The following is a 19,020-nucleotide window of genomic DNA, read 5'->3' as shown; positions in this document are numbered from 1 at the left end:
TGCTTCTCCCACTAGTCTTTAGTTTTTTCCATTGCTCTTCAATGTGTCTACAAGATTTGAACAAGAGCATGGAGAAAAATGAAGCTGAAACTAGAGGGTTGCACTCCTCGCTCCCCTTGGCAAATGGTTTGGTGAGGATGGAGCACAGCAGGGGGGTGGGCAGAGCACTGGCCAGGGCGGCGCTCTGACCCGGGGCCTCCCCGATGACTGGCCCTGTGACTCTGGCAACCCACTTGTTTCTCTCAGCCTCAGATTTCTCATCTGTGAACTAGGGAGCTGGATTAGATCATCTTTACATCCTTTCCAGTTCTAAAATTCCAGGATTCCATCAGGTTTTAACTGTTGAAAGAAAAATGAGGGGGCTAGGCAGTGTCTGGTTGTTTTTCAACTAGACGTGAAATTAATTAGGAGAGCTCCCCTGAACTGCTACAGCTGCAGATCGAAAGGTGACGGAGCAAGCCGGGGGCTCTGAGGGCCTCCTGGGCAGTCTCAGCAGTTCTCTAAAGAAGAGATGAAAAACGGGAGAATGACAGGAGGAAGGAGGAAGAAAACCTGCTTCAGAGCTAAAGCAGCTGCTTCACTGACAGTTACGGACTTTCAAGTTAATCAGGTTTTCTCCTGTAATTAATATAACGGCATCTGCATACGGGACTGCCAGAAGGTAACAGCACGGCCTCTCAGCTGGAGCACATTAACCCTGCCAGCTCCGACTCCAGGAAAATTCAAAGCAAACTGTCTTAAAAGCCAAAACATTTTTTTTCCCTTTATGATTCTTAAATACAGATTATCTTGGTTTGGGTTGCTTCTAAACAAATGTTTCAAATACAAGAAGGAGCAGCTAAGCAGCAATGCATTTTGTTTATCTGTTTCAGATAATGAAGGGGAACAAAATATATCATCCCAAAATATGCCTCTTTGACATACTGACTATTTTGAGGTTATTTTTAAGAACCAGCAGACACAGGTGAAGCTCCGAAAAGTGAGAAGTTACTTTTCCTAAGAGACATTTATACTTAAAAGGGAAATCTCACATTTGTAGGGGTATATTCCTCCAGTTTCAGGAATAGGAGGAAGACTCGAAATGTCTAGAAACTCTTATCAGTGCAGAAGGCAACCGCTTTAAACTGCCTAACAACCTCACCCTTGTTTAGTGTGCTTTTCCTGATAACCACCCATAACTGACTCCCCCCACCTCACCCCACCCCAGCGTGTTTCATCTTTAGCTAGAGACAGTATTTAAGGTATGGGCTTGCGCCATTTCGGAGTTACTTTGTTTTTCCTGGGTAGCTCCCATGTGTGCACATCTGTAGTTTTTCCCTCATTAGTCTGTCTTTTTATAAAAGACAAAAATCTAGAAGGATAGAGGGAAAACTGTTTTTCTTCCCCCACAATAATATTTACTGAGCCCTTTCTAAGTACATCATTTTATTTGCCTCAGCTCATTTAATACAATCCTACCAGACACAAACTATTACTATCCTCATTTACAGAAGAGGAAGCAGTAACTTAAAAGGCAAAACAGAACAAAAAAGAAGCCATGTTTCTCTATTTTTTCAGGGCGGAGCAGGAGCTGTTTTTAGGTCTCAGGGGGCCAGGTGAATACCTCATGGTAAACAATGTCTGTGAAGGGTGGCAGAATATACCATCCCCCAAAAGGCCTCTTTGGCATAAGGATGATATTGAGCTAAAGGCACTGAACAAACAGCAGGTATGAGAAGGGCACTCTGACCTCCCTTTTATCTTCCTGAAAGCAAAAAATAAAACCCTCACTGGGAAGATGTCCTCCCTATAACAGAGGAAAGCAACATGCTTATTACCGGAGTCGAGGTCAAGAAAAATCTGCACAAATAAGCCTTGTTAAACTAACCAGGGTCTTCCTAGTCGCTTTCCCACCATTAACCGCCCTGCCAGCCTCTCTCTGGTCACCTCTCTTTGTCCAGTTCAGTGTATAAAAGCACAACTCTGTTTTTTTGGCTCTTCATTCTTTTCTGGGGACTCCCACGTACAGATAAGATTTAACAGTGTACTTACGCTCTTCTCCTGCTTATCTGTTTAATGTCAGTTTAATTCTTAGGCCCAGGTGGAGATAAGAGGGTAGAGGAGAAATTCTTCCTCCCCTACACCCCTCCCCTACACCACACTTTCTCCCAATGTGGGGCCAAACACAACTTAGTAGTCGCAGGACCCCAATTAAAAACAGACTGAGAGATTCCTTATGAAAACTGCCCAAGACCATGAAGAATAAAGCCTGGAGGAAAAAGTATTACCACTCGTGGTGAATGCTTTTTTAAAATGTTGTTATTCTACCTAAGAGCTCTTAGAGTCCCTTTTCTTAAAAAAAGAAAAAAAGTAGGTACTTTTCAGAGAAACTTTTATGATTCCTCTCATCAGTTAGTCTGTATTACGCTTTGGGTTGAAGTTAAGGTAGAGAGGGCAGGAAGTAATGCTGATGAATCTAGTGATCCATTAGCGGAGACACTTTGTTTAAATTGTTTTTGGAGTACAGCAAATCCCCTACATACAAACCTTCAAGTTAACATGTATTCGCAGCTCCAGTCACCTATGTTAGTGCTACCTGAGGACGCACTGTCAGTTTTTGAGGCAGGGGAACCAAACATATCGGTACAGGAAGACTGCAGCAGCCTTCAGGATGCAAACCACTGCTACTGTGTCATCTATGATGAGAAAAAAAGGAGAGCTACTATCCAGACGTCACTGGGCCGTTTTTTCAAGAGGGTACACAGAACAGAATCCAGCAAGAAACCAGAACCTGTGCCACAGTCCCCAGGCGTGAGCGAGACTGCAGTTTGTTCTGTCTCCTGTCGCTGACGACCCTTCAGCTCTACCTTCTCCCCTTCCTCTCCCTCCTCCAGTCAGCAACTCTTTTGGCCTGTTCACTCGATGCCAGCCCCTGTATGCCAGCTGTTGTACCATACTTTCCAATATACTGTACTGAAACATTAAAAATGACTTTTCTACTTCGAATTAATGTACATCCATGCTTACTAAATGATTAGCCTCCGTTTTGTAAATCACAGAAATCATAACCGTCATTAAGTCACATGCTTCTGAGAGCCTGTAATCTGCATTTTAATTAACACAATGAACTGTAAAAGATTTTATTTCAACTATATGTGAAATGAATATATATTAATAAAACTGAATAGCTTTTAACTGTCAAAAATGACTTATTTTTGTGTTTGTTTTTTATGTATTGTGTGAAAAGTATTATATAGATGTATTAAAGTACTGTATAGCCAACCGTGTTACCTAGGCTAACTTTGTGGGACTTACAAATAAACTGGACTTGGGAGCGCACTCTCGGAACAGCGCCTGCAGGGAGGGGACTTACTGTAGTGGGCTTGGAGCAGCACACTCTTCTTCGGGCCTGTTCCCTACCCCAATCAATGATATGAGTGAAGGCCAGAGTGAGGCACAGCCCACGGCCAAGGAGGGGAGGCGCCGCACGGAGTGAATGAAGTGGAACTCTATCTTTGCTTCCTATGCTTGCAACTCCTAAAGTTGCCAGGGTTTCAGCATCAATTCAGGTCTCAGCAGAGTTACTACTGCAATACTTGTTCCTGATATCCAAGGACTGCCCTCCTTTGGTAAAATTTTTTTATGTCACCTTTAATACTGAACTTGAAGTCCTCTCTGTAAGTGACTGAAATACAAAAGATTTTATAATTCACTGAAGTAATCAGTGACACAAATTTGCATTTCCACAAATAAGTAGTAAGTTTTATTTCTTATTAACTACATGCGCCAAGAATAAAGGACAAATCCTAAGTTGAGAAATGAATCGGTCCTTCTACTGCAGTCAATTCTACTACAAGCTTCAAAGTACTGAGCTACAAAAAACCCCAGGAGTTGAGAGAGAAATAATTCTGCCAAGAAACATTTATCATTTCCAAACAAGCTCTCTGACCTTCAGCTAAATTTAAAGGATTCTGAATTATAGAGGAGGTATTCCCATTTAAGGAAAACATATGCTTAGGTAGTCTGGGTTTCAGAATTGTCAGGATCAAGTAATACACGGCATTTTGCTTGAAAGGGATGGTTTCTGCGGATGGGCGACAGAAACGTGCTCAAGCAGCCAAAGCTCTTGGCAGGTGAGAGTCAAACAGGCAGAAATGCCATCAAGTCCTCCTACCTGGTGGCCATGTGGAGATCCTGAACAGTGCTGGAGAAGCAGACCCAACCGCACCTGGAAAGAGGGGCGTGACACCCCCCACTGCCCGGCCGAAGACGTGGGTCTCCCGGGAGCTACACGGAGCCCACAGAGCGCACTCAGCAGCCTGCTGACAAGCTCCTCAGGGGAAACTGCTCCTGAGGCTGGCCACGCTGCAGAGGGAGCAGAAAGGCAGCTGCAGCTGGGATTCATGGGATGCAGAGGCATAAGCAGCTCCTCAGGGAGCCAAGCCCATGCTTCACTGAGGGAAGGCAGCATCTTTCAGCTACGAACCATTAAGAATGATCCAACGGTGGGAATGTGTTACAGAGACACACACAGGGCTTACTGACCAGACTGGGGACAATTTAAGCATTTAAAAAAATCTGTTAAATAATAATAAGAAATTAAAGTCCATTGAAAAACTTCAGAAGTCCACACTGGTATAAAAAATAAACAAACAGTGGCAAAGGAAAGCTCTTCCATCCCGAACACTAAGACACACAGACGAAACACAAGCCAGAGAAACCACCGCTGAGGCAGGCATAGGGCCTAGGCTCAGTCATGTCCGACTCTTGGCAACCCCACAGACTGGAGCCCAACAGGCTCCTCTGTCCATAGAACTTTCCAGGCAAGAGTACTGGCGTGCACTGCCATTTCCTTCAACTGAGGCAGGTTGAGTGCTGCCAATGGACCCTAGATCCAGTGGGAGGAGGCATCTTCAGGAGCAAGATGATCACTGAAATCTTCGAACACCTTCCCACAAAAGACTAAGCAACTGGAAAAGAAGAACAGTGACTCGAAGGTAAAGAAATGTAAAGGGCACTGACGTGACCAGATATCAAGGTTAACATCTGAAACCGGTGGATGACAGACATCGTGTGCCCCTGGTAATGACTGTGCATCACATCATTTCTGTGCCTGATCCTGCTGAGAGCTCATGACCTGAGTTTACTCATGAGGAAACAGCTCAATGCAGGCTAAGGGTCATCCCATAGAATGTAAAGCCTGCTCTCTAAACCTGTCAAAGATATAAATGCCAGGGAAAGGCCGAAAGACTGTCCACAGTAAGTGAGTCTGAAGAGACATTAACAACTAAATGCAACGTGCTCCTCGACAGGATCCTGGATAAAAAAGACAAAGAGATTATCGGAAAAGTTGGCAAAACTTAAATGGGGTCTGTACACTGAATGGTAGTACTGACTCACTGTTGATTTCCTGATTTAGGGAGCTGCACGCTGAAATGTAAGGTTATGCCCAAAATCCTTCAGCAGGCTTCAGCAGCACATGAACCAAAAACTTCCAGGCATATAAGCTAGATTTAAAAAAGGCAGAGGAACCAGAGATCAAATTGCCAACACTCATTGATCACAGTGAAAGCCTCTGACTATGTGGATCACAACAAATTGTGGAAAATTCTTGACGAGATGGGAATACCAGACCACCTTATTTGTTTCCTGAGAAACGAGTATGCAGGTGAGGAACCAATAGTTAGAATAGGACATGGAAGGAAGGACTTGTTCAAAGGAAAGGAGTATGACAAGGCTGTATATTGTCTCTCTGCTTATTTAACCTATATGCAGAGTACATTATGCAAAATGCCAGGTTTGATGAATCACAAACTGGAATCAAGATAAGCTGGGAGAAATACCAACAACCTCAAATATGCAGATGATACCACTTTAATGGCAGAAAGTGAAGAGGAACTAAAGACCTCTTGATGAAGGTGAAAGAGGAGAGTGAAAAAGCTGGCTTAAAACTCAACATTCAAAAAGCAAAAATCATGGCATCTGGTTCCATCACTTCATAGCAAATAGATGGGGGAAAAATGCAAGCAGTGACAGATTTTTTCATGGGCTCCAAAATCACTGCAGATGGTAACTGCAGCCATGAAATTAAAGGACACTTGCTTCTTGGAAGAAAAGCTATGACAAACCTAGAGAGAGTATTAAAAAGCAGAGATATCACTTTGCCGACAAAGGTCCATAGAGTCGAAGCTATGGTTTTTCCAGTAGTCATGTACAGATGTGAGAGTTGGACCACAAAGAAGGCTGAGTGCTGAAGAACTGATGCTTTTGAACCGCGTTGGAGAAGACTCTTGAGAGTCCCTTGGACTGCAAGGAGATCAAACCCAGTCAATCCTAAAGGAAATCAATCCTGAATGTTCACTGGAAGGACTGATGCTGAAGCTGAAGCTCCAATACTTTGGCCACCTGATGCGAAAAGCTGACTCACTGGAAAAGACCGATGCTGGGAAAGATTGAGGGCAGGAGAAGAGGGTGAGAGAAGATGAGACGGTTGGATAGCTTCATTGACTCAATGGACGTGAGTCTGAGCAAACTCTGGGAAATACTGAAGGACAGGGAAGCTTGGAGTGCTTCAGTCCATGGGGTCGCAAAAAGTGGGACACAACCAAGCAGCTGAACAACAGCAAATGCTAATATGTAAAAGCATGTCCTTGTTTGGGAGAAATGTAAACTGGAAGTGTTCAGAGGAGATAAGAGCTATCTACCTATCGAGAGCTCATTTTCACAAGGTTCACAAAAATATATACATATAATAGAAACAGAGACTGGGTGAGAGGGCAAATGCAGTGAAATCTTAACAACTGGGGAGCCTGCATGGCATGGGTATGCGAGCTCTTTGTAGTAGTTCTGGTGACATTTACATAAACTTGAAATTATTCCAAAATAATTTTTAAAATAAGCCAAAAGGATAACCAGCAAAATATATCCAGGTCTGGATCTCAGAGACAAGAGATTAAGAGACAGAATTCTGCTCATCAAAAAAAAAAAAAAAAAAAAACCAGCAGGAAGAAAGTCTGCTATATACAGAAACAGTAGACTTTAAACAATAAGTGTCTTCACTGTCCCCACTTCTGCCTTGTACGTTACTTCCTGTCTCCTCAATCTCCCAGGGATGGTTTACTGATGCCAGTTCTGAGCCTGCGAAGTCCAAGGCACTCATCTAAGTAAGTATCTAAGTTCAGAATCAGATTTAGAACCCAAGTCAGGGGTAGACAAAATACCCACTCTAGGACAGGATACTCTGATGAATTACTGAAGTTGCTCAGTCGTGTCCAGCTCTTTGCAACTCCATGGACTACAGCCTACCAGGCTTCTCCATCCATGGAATTTTCCAGGCAAGAATACTGGAGTGGGTTGCCATTTCCTTCTCCAGGGGATCTTCCTGACCTGGGGATCGAAGCCAGGTCTCCCGCTCTGCAGGCAGACACTCTACCGTCTGAACCAGGGAAGCCCACTTTGATGACAGTAACCTATAACCACCCAGTTCATTGAACAAGAAGCCTCCAGAAGCAGCTCGAGGTTGCACTGCCTGCAGTGGCCTTCTGATTACTCAGCAGTAGGGAACACACCTCCACTGCAGCCCAGGCCTCCTCAGTATCATATGCCAACAGACTACTTTTATCCTATACTAACAAGCCATGTTTCCAAGCTGCAGTAGCAGAATTTCTCCACTTCTCTTCATGGAGTAAGAGCCAGCAGAGGAGCGCAATTCTTCAATCAGGAGAAACTGAAATAGGTCTTCCGAGGGGGGTGCTTACGTGCCAAAAGAATGACTTCTCTCCTACTAGCTGTTTCCCTGCATGTTCTTTCCTCCTTCCTTGCCCCTACATATCTCCATAATACTAAAAGTTACGTATGTGTTAGTCGCTCAGTCGTGTCTGACTCTGCAACCCCATGGACTGTAGCCCACCAGGCTCCTCTGTTCATGGAATTCTCCAGGTGAGAATACTGCAGAGGGTAGTCATTCTCTTCTCCAGAGGATCTCTCCAACCCAAGGATCAAACCCGGGTCTCTTGCATTGCAGACAAATTCTCTACCATTTTGAGCCACAAGGGAAGCCCCCATTAAAAGTTATTGGTAGAGTATATCATACAGAATTTTTCTAAAAAGTAAACTCCATATTGGTTCAGTTACTCTTCCTCTAATTTGAATAAACACAAAGCTTTTACTCAAATTAGTCTCATTACCTAGTTGCTTTTATGATATGGTCTTACTTGAGTCTCTCTAGTTTGGAAAACAATCCTGGGAAATGTAATTCTCTTCCATTATATGACCCAGAAAGGGTAAAAACTGTCTGGCATAAATAACACACTCAAGTTTTAATCTGATGAAGCTAAAATTAGACCTCTTTTTATATCTGAGTAAAATAAAAGTAATAAAAGCATTCTTTAAGAGTGTTTTTTTTTTTTTAAACAATCAAAGGCTTTTATGAATACATAAGCTTCATTATTCTTTGGGCTAGTTTTGATGCCTTATATAAAACAAGTGAAAAGCAAAACAATCCCCGAAGTTCTACTTCCCATCTTCCTGCCCAGAGAACACCACCCCAGGGAACAGAAATACATTATAAAGCCCAACTTCAAAGGCTTGTGGTCAAAAGGTTCCCACAGCCACATGGCACCCCCAGGCTGGGGATACATCCAAACCACTCACATTGCCTACTGAACACCACAGAAGAAGGTACCGCACATCACGCGCAATTCAACCAGGGGCCCACGGGGAATTCGGAGTCCCCATGCTTTGACCAACTTTCCTTCATAGAGTTTTCGTGTGGCCTTTGGAGGAATATTCAGTGCAGTCCAGTGGCTCAGTCGTGTCCAGCTCTTTGCGACCCCATGGACTGCAGCACACCAGGTTTCCCTGTCCATCATCGACTCCTGGAGCTTTCTCAAACTCCTGTCTGTCGAGTTGGTGATGACATCCAAACATCTCACTCTCTGTCGTCCCCTTTTCCTCCTGCCCTCAATCTTTTGGAGGAATATTAGGAGAAGACCTTCTCAGAGAGGCTGATTTAAACAAGGGAGCACATATCTCAATCACCGCTACATCTGCCCTGTTAAAGCACCAAGTTCCAGGATCCCTAAAATTACCGGACTCCGCACTTGGCGAAGGATGCAGCCAATTTTCAGGCGCGGCGTGGCCTACACGTAGACTACAACCCTCCAGGGCATTCCAGGCATCTGAGAGTGATGGAAGAGAAGCTGTATCCCTCACAAGGACTGCACACTCGGGTATTAACATGAATGACGCCCTTCAAACTCCCTGGACCATCCCTGGAGGTGACTTTTACTTCCTACAAGAAGTAAACAGCAAGTTCACCTCAGATCTTAAACCTGTGAGAGAAAAAGCCACATCCACGCACACACCTCACACTCTTCACATTGGCTCCCCTGTGAGTAAGCTCTGACGAAGATGAAAGACACTCTAACCACAACCTTCATGAATGCATTCTTCTTTTGAACCATGCCAACAAGACAATTATAGTTATTCCATCAAAGATACACTGGGGCTAATTCTCCTGTACTGTCAGAAAGTTAGTGAAGCATCTCAACTCCTCTTTTTGTCAATACCATTGAACCTTAGAACTTCTCATATGCGTTATCCTTATGCCCTCCTCAAAGACTAATGGTTAAGCGGGAAACCCCAATGTGTAAGAAATACTTCAGAGGGTACACAATGAAACGCTAACCCTTCTTTCTTTCATAAACTTCAACTTAAAAATAAAAATATCAATTAATTGGACAGTGCTTCACTATTGAGTGTCCTGAACCCAGTAGAGTTGGGCATTAATAAAGGTTTGCTGAGTGAATGAATATTAAGGATTTATTTCCTATATCATGATGAAGCTCTGATACTGGATGCAACTAATTATTTGGGACATGAAACTCATTCTTTGGGATACTGGCAACTCTAGCCTAACTAGTCATCTATCAAATGCTTATTATTGCTCTTTTTTAGGGACACAGACAGGAAAATGTGGGCAAATATATAAAATAGTATATCTTTCATGGAGGAAAAATGTCCTTCTGAAATGGAAAAACACATCATTCCAATCATCTACCAGACATGGAAACGATTTAACAGATACTAATTTGTCTATTATGTACTACGGTAGGCACTGCAGGGATACAAAGATGAATAAAACACATCTTTACCATTAAGAATTCATGATCTAGCAAGTGAGATAAGACAAATATATTCATAGTTATTATACAAATAAATACAAGCATGATCTATATGTCTACAGCCTATAGGAACTGAGCAATAGGTTTAAGCTGAAATTTACTTCAATACGTTTTTTTTGAGGCTTTATTTTCCAAAGATTGCTTTTGAGAAGTGCATTTATTGCAGGAAGATTCTTTGTTGCCTTAACCTAGTAAGACAGAGAGGCACGGAGAAATAAATGCTGATGCTGGAAAGTGGACAGAGCAAAATAAAATTTAAAAACCAGAACTGATTTTTATTTTAAATCCATGCTTTCTTTAAATGCTACTCACAAGGCCGAAGAACTAACCATACTGAAATCAGAAATTACTTTTAAGACTAAACTAAGCATGTTGCAAATGATAACCATCTTAAAGGTAATAATGTCTTTTCTTTCAAGAGCAGGCAGAATTATCCAAGCCTTTTTAGTGGTGGGCTACCCCATTCCATGGAAAATAGATTAGCCTAGCAAAGGAAGATTAGGAAGGGGAAAAGAAGGGACTGGAAACTGGAATAAGAAGCTTGAGTAGGTAATGTCACACTATACTCACTCAATCAGATAAAATCTCCCACTGATGTAAAATACTGTTTCATGGCAAGCTACAGAGCCTGGGTTATGACTCACTTGTAACAAAATCTCTCCAATGCAAGGGTGCATTTTACAGTCTCATGGGCAGAGCAGGAAAGAACAAGGGAAGAGTTGAAGAAATGAACTGGGAGCTTAGAGACCTGGGCCTAACTGTGGCTTCAGCTCAAAATTGTTCTGCCCCTCATTCCATCCTTCTGTTCCTCTTATTCTTCCTCAATCCCCATGTGTCAACCTCCTAATCTAATGTTCACCAAGTACATACACACACACACACACACACACACACACACACACACACTCAAACATCCCATGTGTTTAGTACTAAGTATATGCCTGTGCTATGTGCTTTATATGATCTCTAAATGTCACAACTTTGTGAGGTAGACATTATCATTCCCATTCTATTTAGTTAAAACTTACATACCATAAAATTCACCCTGTTAAACCATACAATTAAGTGGTTTCTAGCACATTCACAAAGTTGTACAATCATGACCACTCTCTAATTCCAAAACATTTTTATTCCCTAGGAAGTAATCCCATACCCATTAGCAATTACTCCTCATCCCCTGGCAAAATCATTAATCTACTTTCTGTCTTTACAAATTTTCTTGTTCTGGATGTTTCAAATGGCTGTGGCATTCTGTATCACTCCCATTTGACATACAAAGAATCCAACAGGTTAAGTGCTATGCTTAGTCACTCAGTCACATCCCACTCTTTTCGACCTCATAGACTGTAGCGCCCACCAGGCTCCTCTGTCCATGGGGATTCTCTAGGCAAGGATACTGGAGTGGGTTGCCATTTTCTTCTCCAGGGGATCTCCCCGACCCAGGAACCCAGGTCCTCCACATTTCAGATAGATTCTTTACCGTCTGAGACACCAGGGAAGCCCGTAATAGGTTAAGTAATTTGCCCTAAGTCCCACAGTTAATGAAAGGCTGAACTAGAAGAGGAACTCAGATCTAATTCAAATGCCTGTGCTTGCTTTTGACTACTTTTTTTTTTGGTGCTGCCCCATGGCATATGGGATCTTAGTTCCCAACCAGGGATCTAACCCCTACCCCCTGCAATGAAATAAAGGAAACCCAACCACTGGACCACCAGGGAAGTCCCAACTGACTACTCTTTTCCGCCCCCCCCCCATTTGTTAAACCAAAAAACAACAGTGGTTGAAACTTTTGACTACTATTTATTGCCTCCATGCCAGAAGAAAACAAAGAAAGTGAAAGTTTTAGATATACTTGGGGAAATGGGGTTTTGTTCATTTAAGGTAATAAAAGTAATATAACTAAGAATCACATTTACAGCACCACCTCTGCTAAGCTTATGTTGAAATGCTGAGGCAGCTCTTCCAAATAGATCAATACAAATTACTAGAGGCAACTTCTTTTCTTAAAGCAATAGGTACACCAGACTTTTCTTCTCTTTCAATTCTGGCAGCCAGTTTACACCAGATGTGACCAAAGGAGGGTGAAGGATGCTGGAGGAACAAAGAGAACGAACCAAAGGCAAAAAGCTGTAACAGCCTAAGAACTGTAACTCACTTAAAAGGCTTATAATCCAACTTTAGCTTTCTGCTATTTTTCTACTTTATATGTTGCACATGTCTATGCCTGAGATAAGATTATACCTTTCTAGAGGGACAAGTTCAGATTTTCTTCATCCTTTCTGTCCTCATTCAACATAAACAAACAGGTGGACAGTATTGATAATTATAATTTTTATCTTTCTTAACAGAAAACTATAGAATGGGAAGACTGATCTCCACGAATCCAAGGCCAAGGCCAATGTTTTTATTTGACTCTTTATCCCCCATGCTAGTACTCAAATGTTTATTGACTAATAATCAGTTCACTTCAGTTGCTCAGTCGTATCTGACTCTGTGATCCCATGGATTGCACCACGCCAGGTTTCCCTGTCTAGCACCAAGTCCTGGAGCTTGCTCAAACTCATGTCCATTGAGTCACTGATGCCATCCAACCATCTCATCCTCTGTCATCCCTTTCTCCTCCTGCCTTCAATCTTTCCCAGCATCAGGGTCTTTTCCAATGAGTCAGTTCTTTGTATCAGGTGGCCAAAATACTGGAGTTTCAGCTTCAGCATCAGTCCTTTCAATGAATAGTCAGGCCTGATTTCCTTTAGGACTGACTGGTTGGATCTCCTTGCAGTCCAAGGGACTCTCAAGAGTCTTCTCCGGCACCATAATTCAAAAGCATCAATTCTTTGGTGCTAAGCCTTTATGGTCCAACTTTCACATCTGTACATTACTACCAGAAAAACCATAGCTTTGACTAGATGGACCTTTGTTGGCAAAGTAATGTCTCTGCTTTTGAATATGCTCTCTAGGTTGGTCACTGCTTTTCTTCCAAGGAGCAAGTGTCTTTTAACTTCCTGGCTGCAGTCACCATCTGCAGTGATTTTGGAGCACAAGAAAATAAAGTCTGTCACTGTTTCTATTGTTTCCCCATCTATTTTCCATGGAGTGATGGGACCGGATGCCATGATCTTAGTTTTCTGAATGTTGAGTTTTAAGCCAGTTTTTTCACTCTCCTCTTTCACTTTCATCAAGAGGCTTTTGAGTTTCTCTTCACTTTCTGCCATAAGGGTGGTGTCATCTGCGTATCTGAGGTTATTAATATTTCTCCCGGCAATCTTGATTCCAGCTTGTGCTTCCTCCAGCCCAGTGTTTCTCATGATGTACTCTGCATACAAGTTAAATAAGCAGGGGAACAATATACAGCCTGGACATACTTATTTCCCAATTTGGAACTAGTCTGGTGTTTCATGTCCAGTTCTAACTGTTGCTTCTTGACCTGCATATAGATTTCTTAGGAGGCAGGTATACCCCTCTCTTTAACAATTTTCCACAGTTTGTTGTGAACTGCAGAGTTGAAGGTTTTGGCGTAACCAATAAAGCAGATATTTTTCTGGAACTCTTTTGCTTTTTCTATGATCCAAAGAATATTGGCAATTTGATCTCTGGTTCCTCTGCCTTTTCTAAATCCAGCTTAAACATCTGGAAGTTCACAGTTTACGTACTGTTGAAGCCTGGCTTGGAGGATTTTAAGCATTACTTTGCTAGTGTGTGAGATGAGTACAATTGTGCGGCGGTTTGAACATTCTTTGGCACTGCCTTTCTTTGGGATTGGAATGAAAACTGACCTTTTCCAGTCCTGTGGCCACTGCTGAGTTTTCCAAACTTGCTGGCATATTGAGTGAAGCACTTTCACAGCATCATCTTTAAGGATTTGAAAGAGCTCAACTGGAATTCTATCACCTCCACTAGCTTTGTTCGTAGTGATGCTTCCTAAGGCCCACTTGACTTTGCACTCCAGGATGTCTGGCTCTAGGTGAGTGATCACACCATCATGGTTATCTGGGTCATGAAGATCTTTTTTGAATAGTTCTGTGTATCCTTGCCACCTCTTCTTAGTATCTTCTGCTTCTGTTAGGTTCATACCATTTCTCTCCCTTATTATGCCCATCTTTAATAGCTAATACTTACACAGCACCTTACCAGGCACTGTTCTAAGCACATATATTAACTCCCAACAACCCCAGAGGCAACTACTATTATTACAATCCCCATGTTCAGATGAGGAAACTGGCAAATCACAGTAAGGTCACTCAGTAAGGACCAGAACCAGGAGGAAAGGATATAGCACAGACCAGAACATTCCAACTAAATATATATTTGAGTCATTGCAACTTCTTAAAATCCAGACGTTTATGATACACTGCAACAGCTTGGAACTCTACTGGACCAGAAAATAAGAAAAATACTTCTCCCTCTACTACTTTGTAATACTCCACTCTGCCTATCTTCAGAAGTGCTCAAAGCCTTTATTTCACTACCTCTGAACCCCCTGTGACAGAGGTAAATCAACAGACAGGCTTTCAGCCCCCATAGTTAAGTGAAAAGGCGGCCAATGATTTGGGAAGAAAAGAGGAGCTGGGACTACCTGTTGGTCCAGTGGTTAAGAATCCACCTGCCAATGCTAGGGTTCGATTCCTGGTCTGGAAGACTCCACATGCCATGGGACAACTAAGCCTGTGCACCACAACTGAGCCCATGTGCTGCAACCACTGACGTCTGAGTGCCCTAGAGCCAGTGCACCACAACACAAGAAGCCGCCACAACGAGAAGTCCGGGCATCACAATGAAGACCCAGTGCAGTCAAAAATAAATTTTAAAAAAACCTTTTTTTTTTTTTTAAGGAGGAACTGAATCAACGCAATTTATAATTCAGTTTTTCCTGTACAGGCTAAGCAACTCTGATTTCAGAGTTTTATTCCACCTGCTTTTTAACTTCTAAAACATCAAGTACATATACATTATATACTCTTTACACTGCCCCAGTGAATTAAAAACTGTCAAAATTAAGAAGGAAGCATTATTTGGGGGGTTCTCCCCATCTCTTTTGTGGTTAAAAGTGAAATAATGAAAATTTAGTTAGTCTCTGATCTTCAACTGCTCAAATGCCATACTATATTCCAACCAAGAAGACACTTCCATTCAGAAACAATGATTAAAACCTTCAGAAGGTATATGAGGTTAAGCAAGGAGTGTTCCTTTCGTTGACATTTCAAGTTCCTATTAATCAGAAACCAATATTCACCGAAGAAAGTTAAGAATCTTTGAACGAACGTGACCTTGTAAAGAGATGGTCTGTAAAGGGAGAGAACAAGAACTAGTCCTTTAAGGAGGCGTTTCTACTTTCTAACACAATCATTTAAACAGCTGGGAAAATTAGATCCCCCAAAATATACAGAATAGGTGCCACTTGTCTAATTTCTCCTTTTCACCTCCAAAGATAAAACTCTCCACTCTGAACTAATGGAAGCACTTTATGGAACAAAACCAAAAGGCTCCCAGTCCTGTCATCTGTACCCGCCCCTACTCTTTACTTTGGATGAACAGACTCCAGAGGGTGTAAAGAGTTAAATGCGCAAAGATGAGTTCTTGACGCAGTCAACTAGAAAAGCCACTGAGGCAAAATACAAAGGTGCATTTGCATTTCTTAAGTTGGCCTTTAAAGAATAAAAACAGGAGCCAACCAATGTGCCTCAAAAGCCTCCATCTCTCTCAGGTGAATCTACTCTTTCTTTTCAATAGTAATTCTACAATAAACAGTTGCTGTAAAATTACAGCAACACAGGGTTTTTTAAGATAAAAGAAAAACTGAGCAGGGAAAGCTGCTGGAAAGCACTGCTGAGGAAGAGGGTGAAAGTACACATTCTGGGGCTCATCTCTGAAAACATCCGCCCTTCTCACACAAACCAGTTTTTTAATCGCTTCACAGAAATCAATCCCCTCCATGGGTCCATTTTACAACAGCAAATCTCTGGGCAGATGTCAAAACCACAACTTCAGAAAAGCTAGTCATCCCTCTCCTCCCACGTATCCTATCAGATAAATAAAAGTTTTTATTTACATCCAGGCCAACCTAGATAGCATTTTCAAAAGCAGAGACATTACTTTGCCGACTAAGGTCCGTCTACTCAAGGCTATGGTTTTTCCTGTGGTCATGTATGGATGTGAGAGTTGGACTGTGAAGAAGGCTGAGTGCCGAAGAATTAATGCATTTGAACTGTGGTGCTGGAGAAGACTCTTGAGAGTCCCTCAGTCCATTCTGAAGGAGATCAGCCCTGGGATTTCTTTGGAAGGAACGATGCTAAAGCTGAAACTCCAGTACTTTGGCCACCTCATGCGAAGAGTTGACTCACTGGAAAAGACTCTGATGCTGGGAGGGATTTGGGGGCAGGAGGAGAAGGGGACAACAGAGGACAAGATGGCTGGATGGCATCACTGACTCGATGGACATGAGTCTGAGTGAACTCTGGGGGTTGGTGATGGACAGGGAGGCCTGGCATGCTGCAATTCATGGGGTCACAAAGAGTCTGACACGACTGAGTGACTGAACGGAACTGGGGCCAATTAAGTGAAATATCATTAATCAGAATCTTATTTTTATCACCATTTTTGGAGTCTCAGACAAATTTAGGACGTTAAACGTGCAACTCTGGAAACGCAAGGCCTGACACAGAAACTCTGAAGAGTTTAACAATTCAACACATTCTACACCTGATGCTCAAATTTGCTGTCAGCCTCTAAGTCAGTGTTTCTGAAAGTGTTTGTGGCCCACATGCACCAGGATCCCTTTGGGATGGCTTGCATTTAGATTCTTAGGACCCACCCACTAGACCTATTCAATAAATCTGTGGGATAGATGTTTTATACTTTAGTTTTAGGACACATTTTCGTTGGAGAATCACTGAATGAAACCCCCTGACTCTTTGCTGTGTTATCCCAAGGTATCTACATGGGACGCCTGTCCTTTCTCCCATCCAACCTGTTATTTCCTAATTAGACCAAGTGGTTAACAAACCCTCCTGTTCCCACCAACAGCAGTTTAAGAGGAAGCAAGAAATTAGGCAAGATCAAAGACGCTGCACGATTTTAAGTGCTTTAAGGTCTCTAACACATGCCAGAGAGAATCAAGTCAAGTTTCAAGACAAAAAAAAAAAAAAGGAGAGAGAGAGAGATCCTTCCCCGTCTAACTTTACCATAAGCGCAAGCCGCCATCTCTGGAAATACCGTGGCAGACATAAGATGCCCTTTCCTTTAGCGATTCCAGCCCTATTTAGTTATATTCCTTACTTCTTCAGAGTCGCCTCATGACTGATGTATATTTCACACACAAAATCAAGCATGCACGCACGCACACACAGCGGACACACAACCTCCACTACAGTCCCCTGGCCTCCTGAGGGTCCCTGCCTACCGCCCATCCTGCACCCACCCCCCGACTCCACCATCCCTGAACTGGGACTCTAAGCACAACTGCTCACCTCCGAACTTAGAGTAACTTTCCTAGGCGCCACCTCTGCAGCCTCCAAACGGGGGCCCCGGCTCCCGCCCCCGCCGCCGGTCCCTCCGAGCCCGCTCCTGAAACCCGCGCCTCGGGCGCCCCTCGCCCGCGGCCCCGCCGGCCGGTCCCCGGCGCCCCCTCCCCCACCCGAGACGCCCTCCCCCGGCACCTCAGGGAGCCGGTCTGCAGGGCCCCGGCCCGGCCACGCCGCCCTCCTCCCACTTTCCGCCCCTCCCCGGGCCTGTTTCTCTGGGGCAGGGGCGCGGCCCGCCCCCCGGGCTCGCCTCTCCGGCCCCGTCTCCGTCACCGCTTGCCCTCCTTACCCGCCGGCAGCCCTGTCGCGGCGACGTCGCCGGCAGGGCCGCGCCCGGCCTCGGCGCCCTCCGCAGGGGAGGAGGGACAGCCGCGGGGCTGCGAGCCCCTGAGGTCGCGGAAGAACTTCTGCGTGTCGCGCAGGTTCTGCCGCAGCCGCCCCAGGTAGCGGCGGTAGCGACCAAAGCCCCGGCACAGCTCGCGGATCACTCCGCCGCCTCCCGGGCCGGGACCCGACTCCGGCTCGCTGCCCCACGGCACCCCGTCGCCCTCCATCGCTTCAGCCTGTTCTGTCTCCGCCGCTCGGTCCCCGGTCCTCAGGCCCGGCTCCCCTCCTCCCGCGCCCCCGTGCTTAAGACGGCAGGAATCCGCCTCCTGACGCCCCCGCCTGCAGTCGGCCGGGCTCCCAGCCTCCGTCACCGCCGTTCAAAACAAACCAACCCGCAGCGAGCCCTGAACGGAACCTTTATCTCAACTGTCTGGAAGAGTGAGGGGAAGGTTCGGCGGCGCACCGGGTCACTGCGAGGGCTTCTGGGACTTGTAGTCTGCGCCAGGGCCGAACTCCGAAACCTCAAGACTGTGGAGGCTACTCCCCACCCAACCCCCCCCCCCACACACACACCCGCACACACCCGGTATAGCTCTGCCCCAGTCTCACCCAGAGTTCTCACGCTCTCCCTGGTTTAAACATGTTCCTCCTTCCTACAAAAGTGTCTCTAGAGTGAGACAGCTTCTGCAGAACCTGGACTCCTGCACAAAGGGGAGTGCCTTATTGAAATCAGAGCAAAAGATTTTAATAGCAAAGGAAAGGAAGGAAACAAGACTGAGGCTAGTACTATGCCCTAAATGGCTCTCGCTTTCCGGTACAGTAGATACTGGGGAACCGGCTGAAAACTTCATGGAAATAGGAAATCTCCTATATTTGCATTGCATTCTCCTTTTGACTTTCCTTTTCCAGGTGTAGAGAGCTGGGGGTGGGTGGGTGGTGTGTGTGCATTTGGGTCGTTAAAGAGCCATAAGCTGAAGTTCACTTGGTCTCTTGAAGTAGAGAGATGGAGCTGG

At 44.2% G+C, this 19,020-nt stretch overlaps 1 protein-coding gene across 1 annotated transcript in view; it reads right to left on the bottom strand.

The window, feature by feature from the left end:
* DSTYK (dual serine/threonine and tyrosine protein kinase) overlaps nucleotides 1–18,384 on the bottom strand; it is a 52,988-nt gene extending 34,604 nt beyond the window's left edge. The window contains exon 1 of the mRNA XM_040262985.1: nucleotides 17,970–18,384. Coding sequence (XP_040118919.1) covers nucleotides 17,970–18,234 — 265 coding nt within the window. The 5' untranslated portion in view covers nucleotides 18,235–18,384. The remainder of the gene's footprint in view (nucleotides 1–17,969) is intronic.
* Nucleotides 18,385–19,020: the final 636 nt, after the last annotated feature.

The sequence above is a fragment of the Oryx dammah genome, unplaced genomic scaffold (assembly GCF_014754425.2).
Source record: "Oryx dammah isolate SB20612 unplaced genomic scaffold, SCBI_Odam_1.1 HiC_scaffold_21, whole genome shotgun sequence".
NCBI lineage: Eukaryota > Metazoa > Chordata > Mammalia > Artiodactyla > Bovidae > Oryx > Oryx dammah.
The sequence above is the reverse complement of the archived record's forward strand: the minus strand, read 5'-3'. Positions and strand labels throughout refer to the sequence as shown.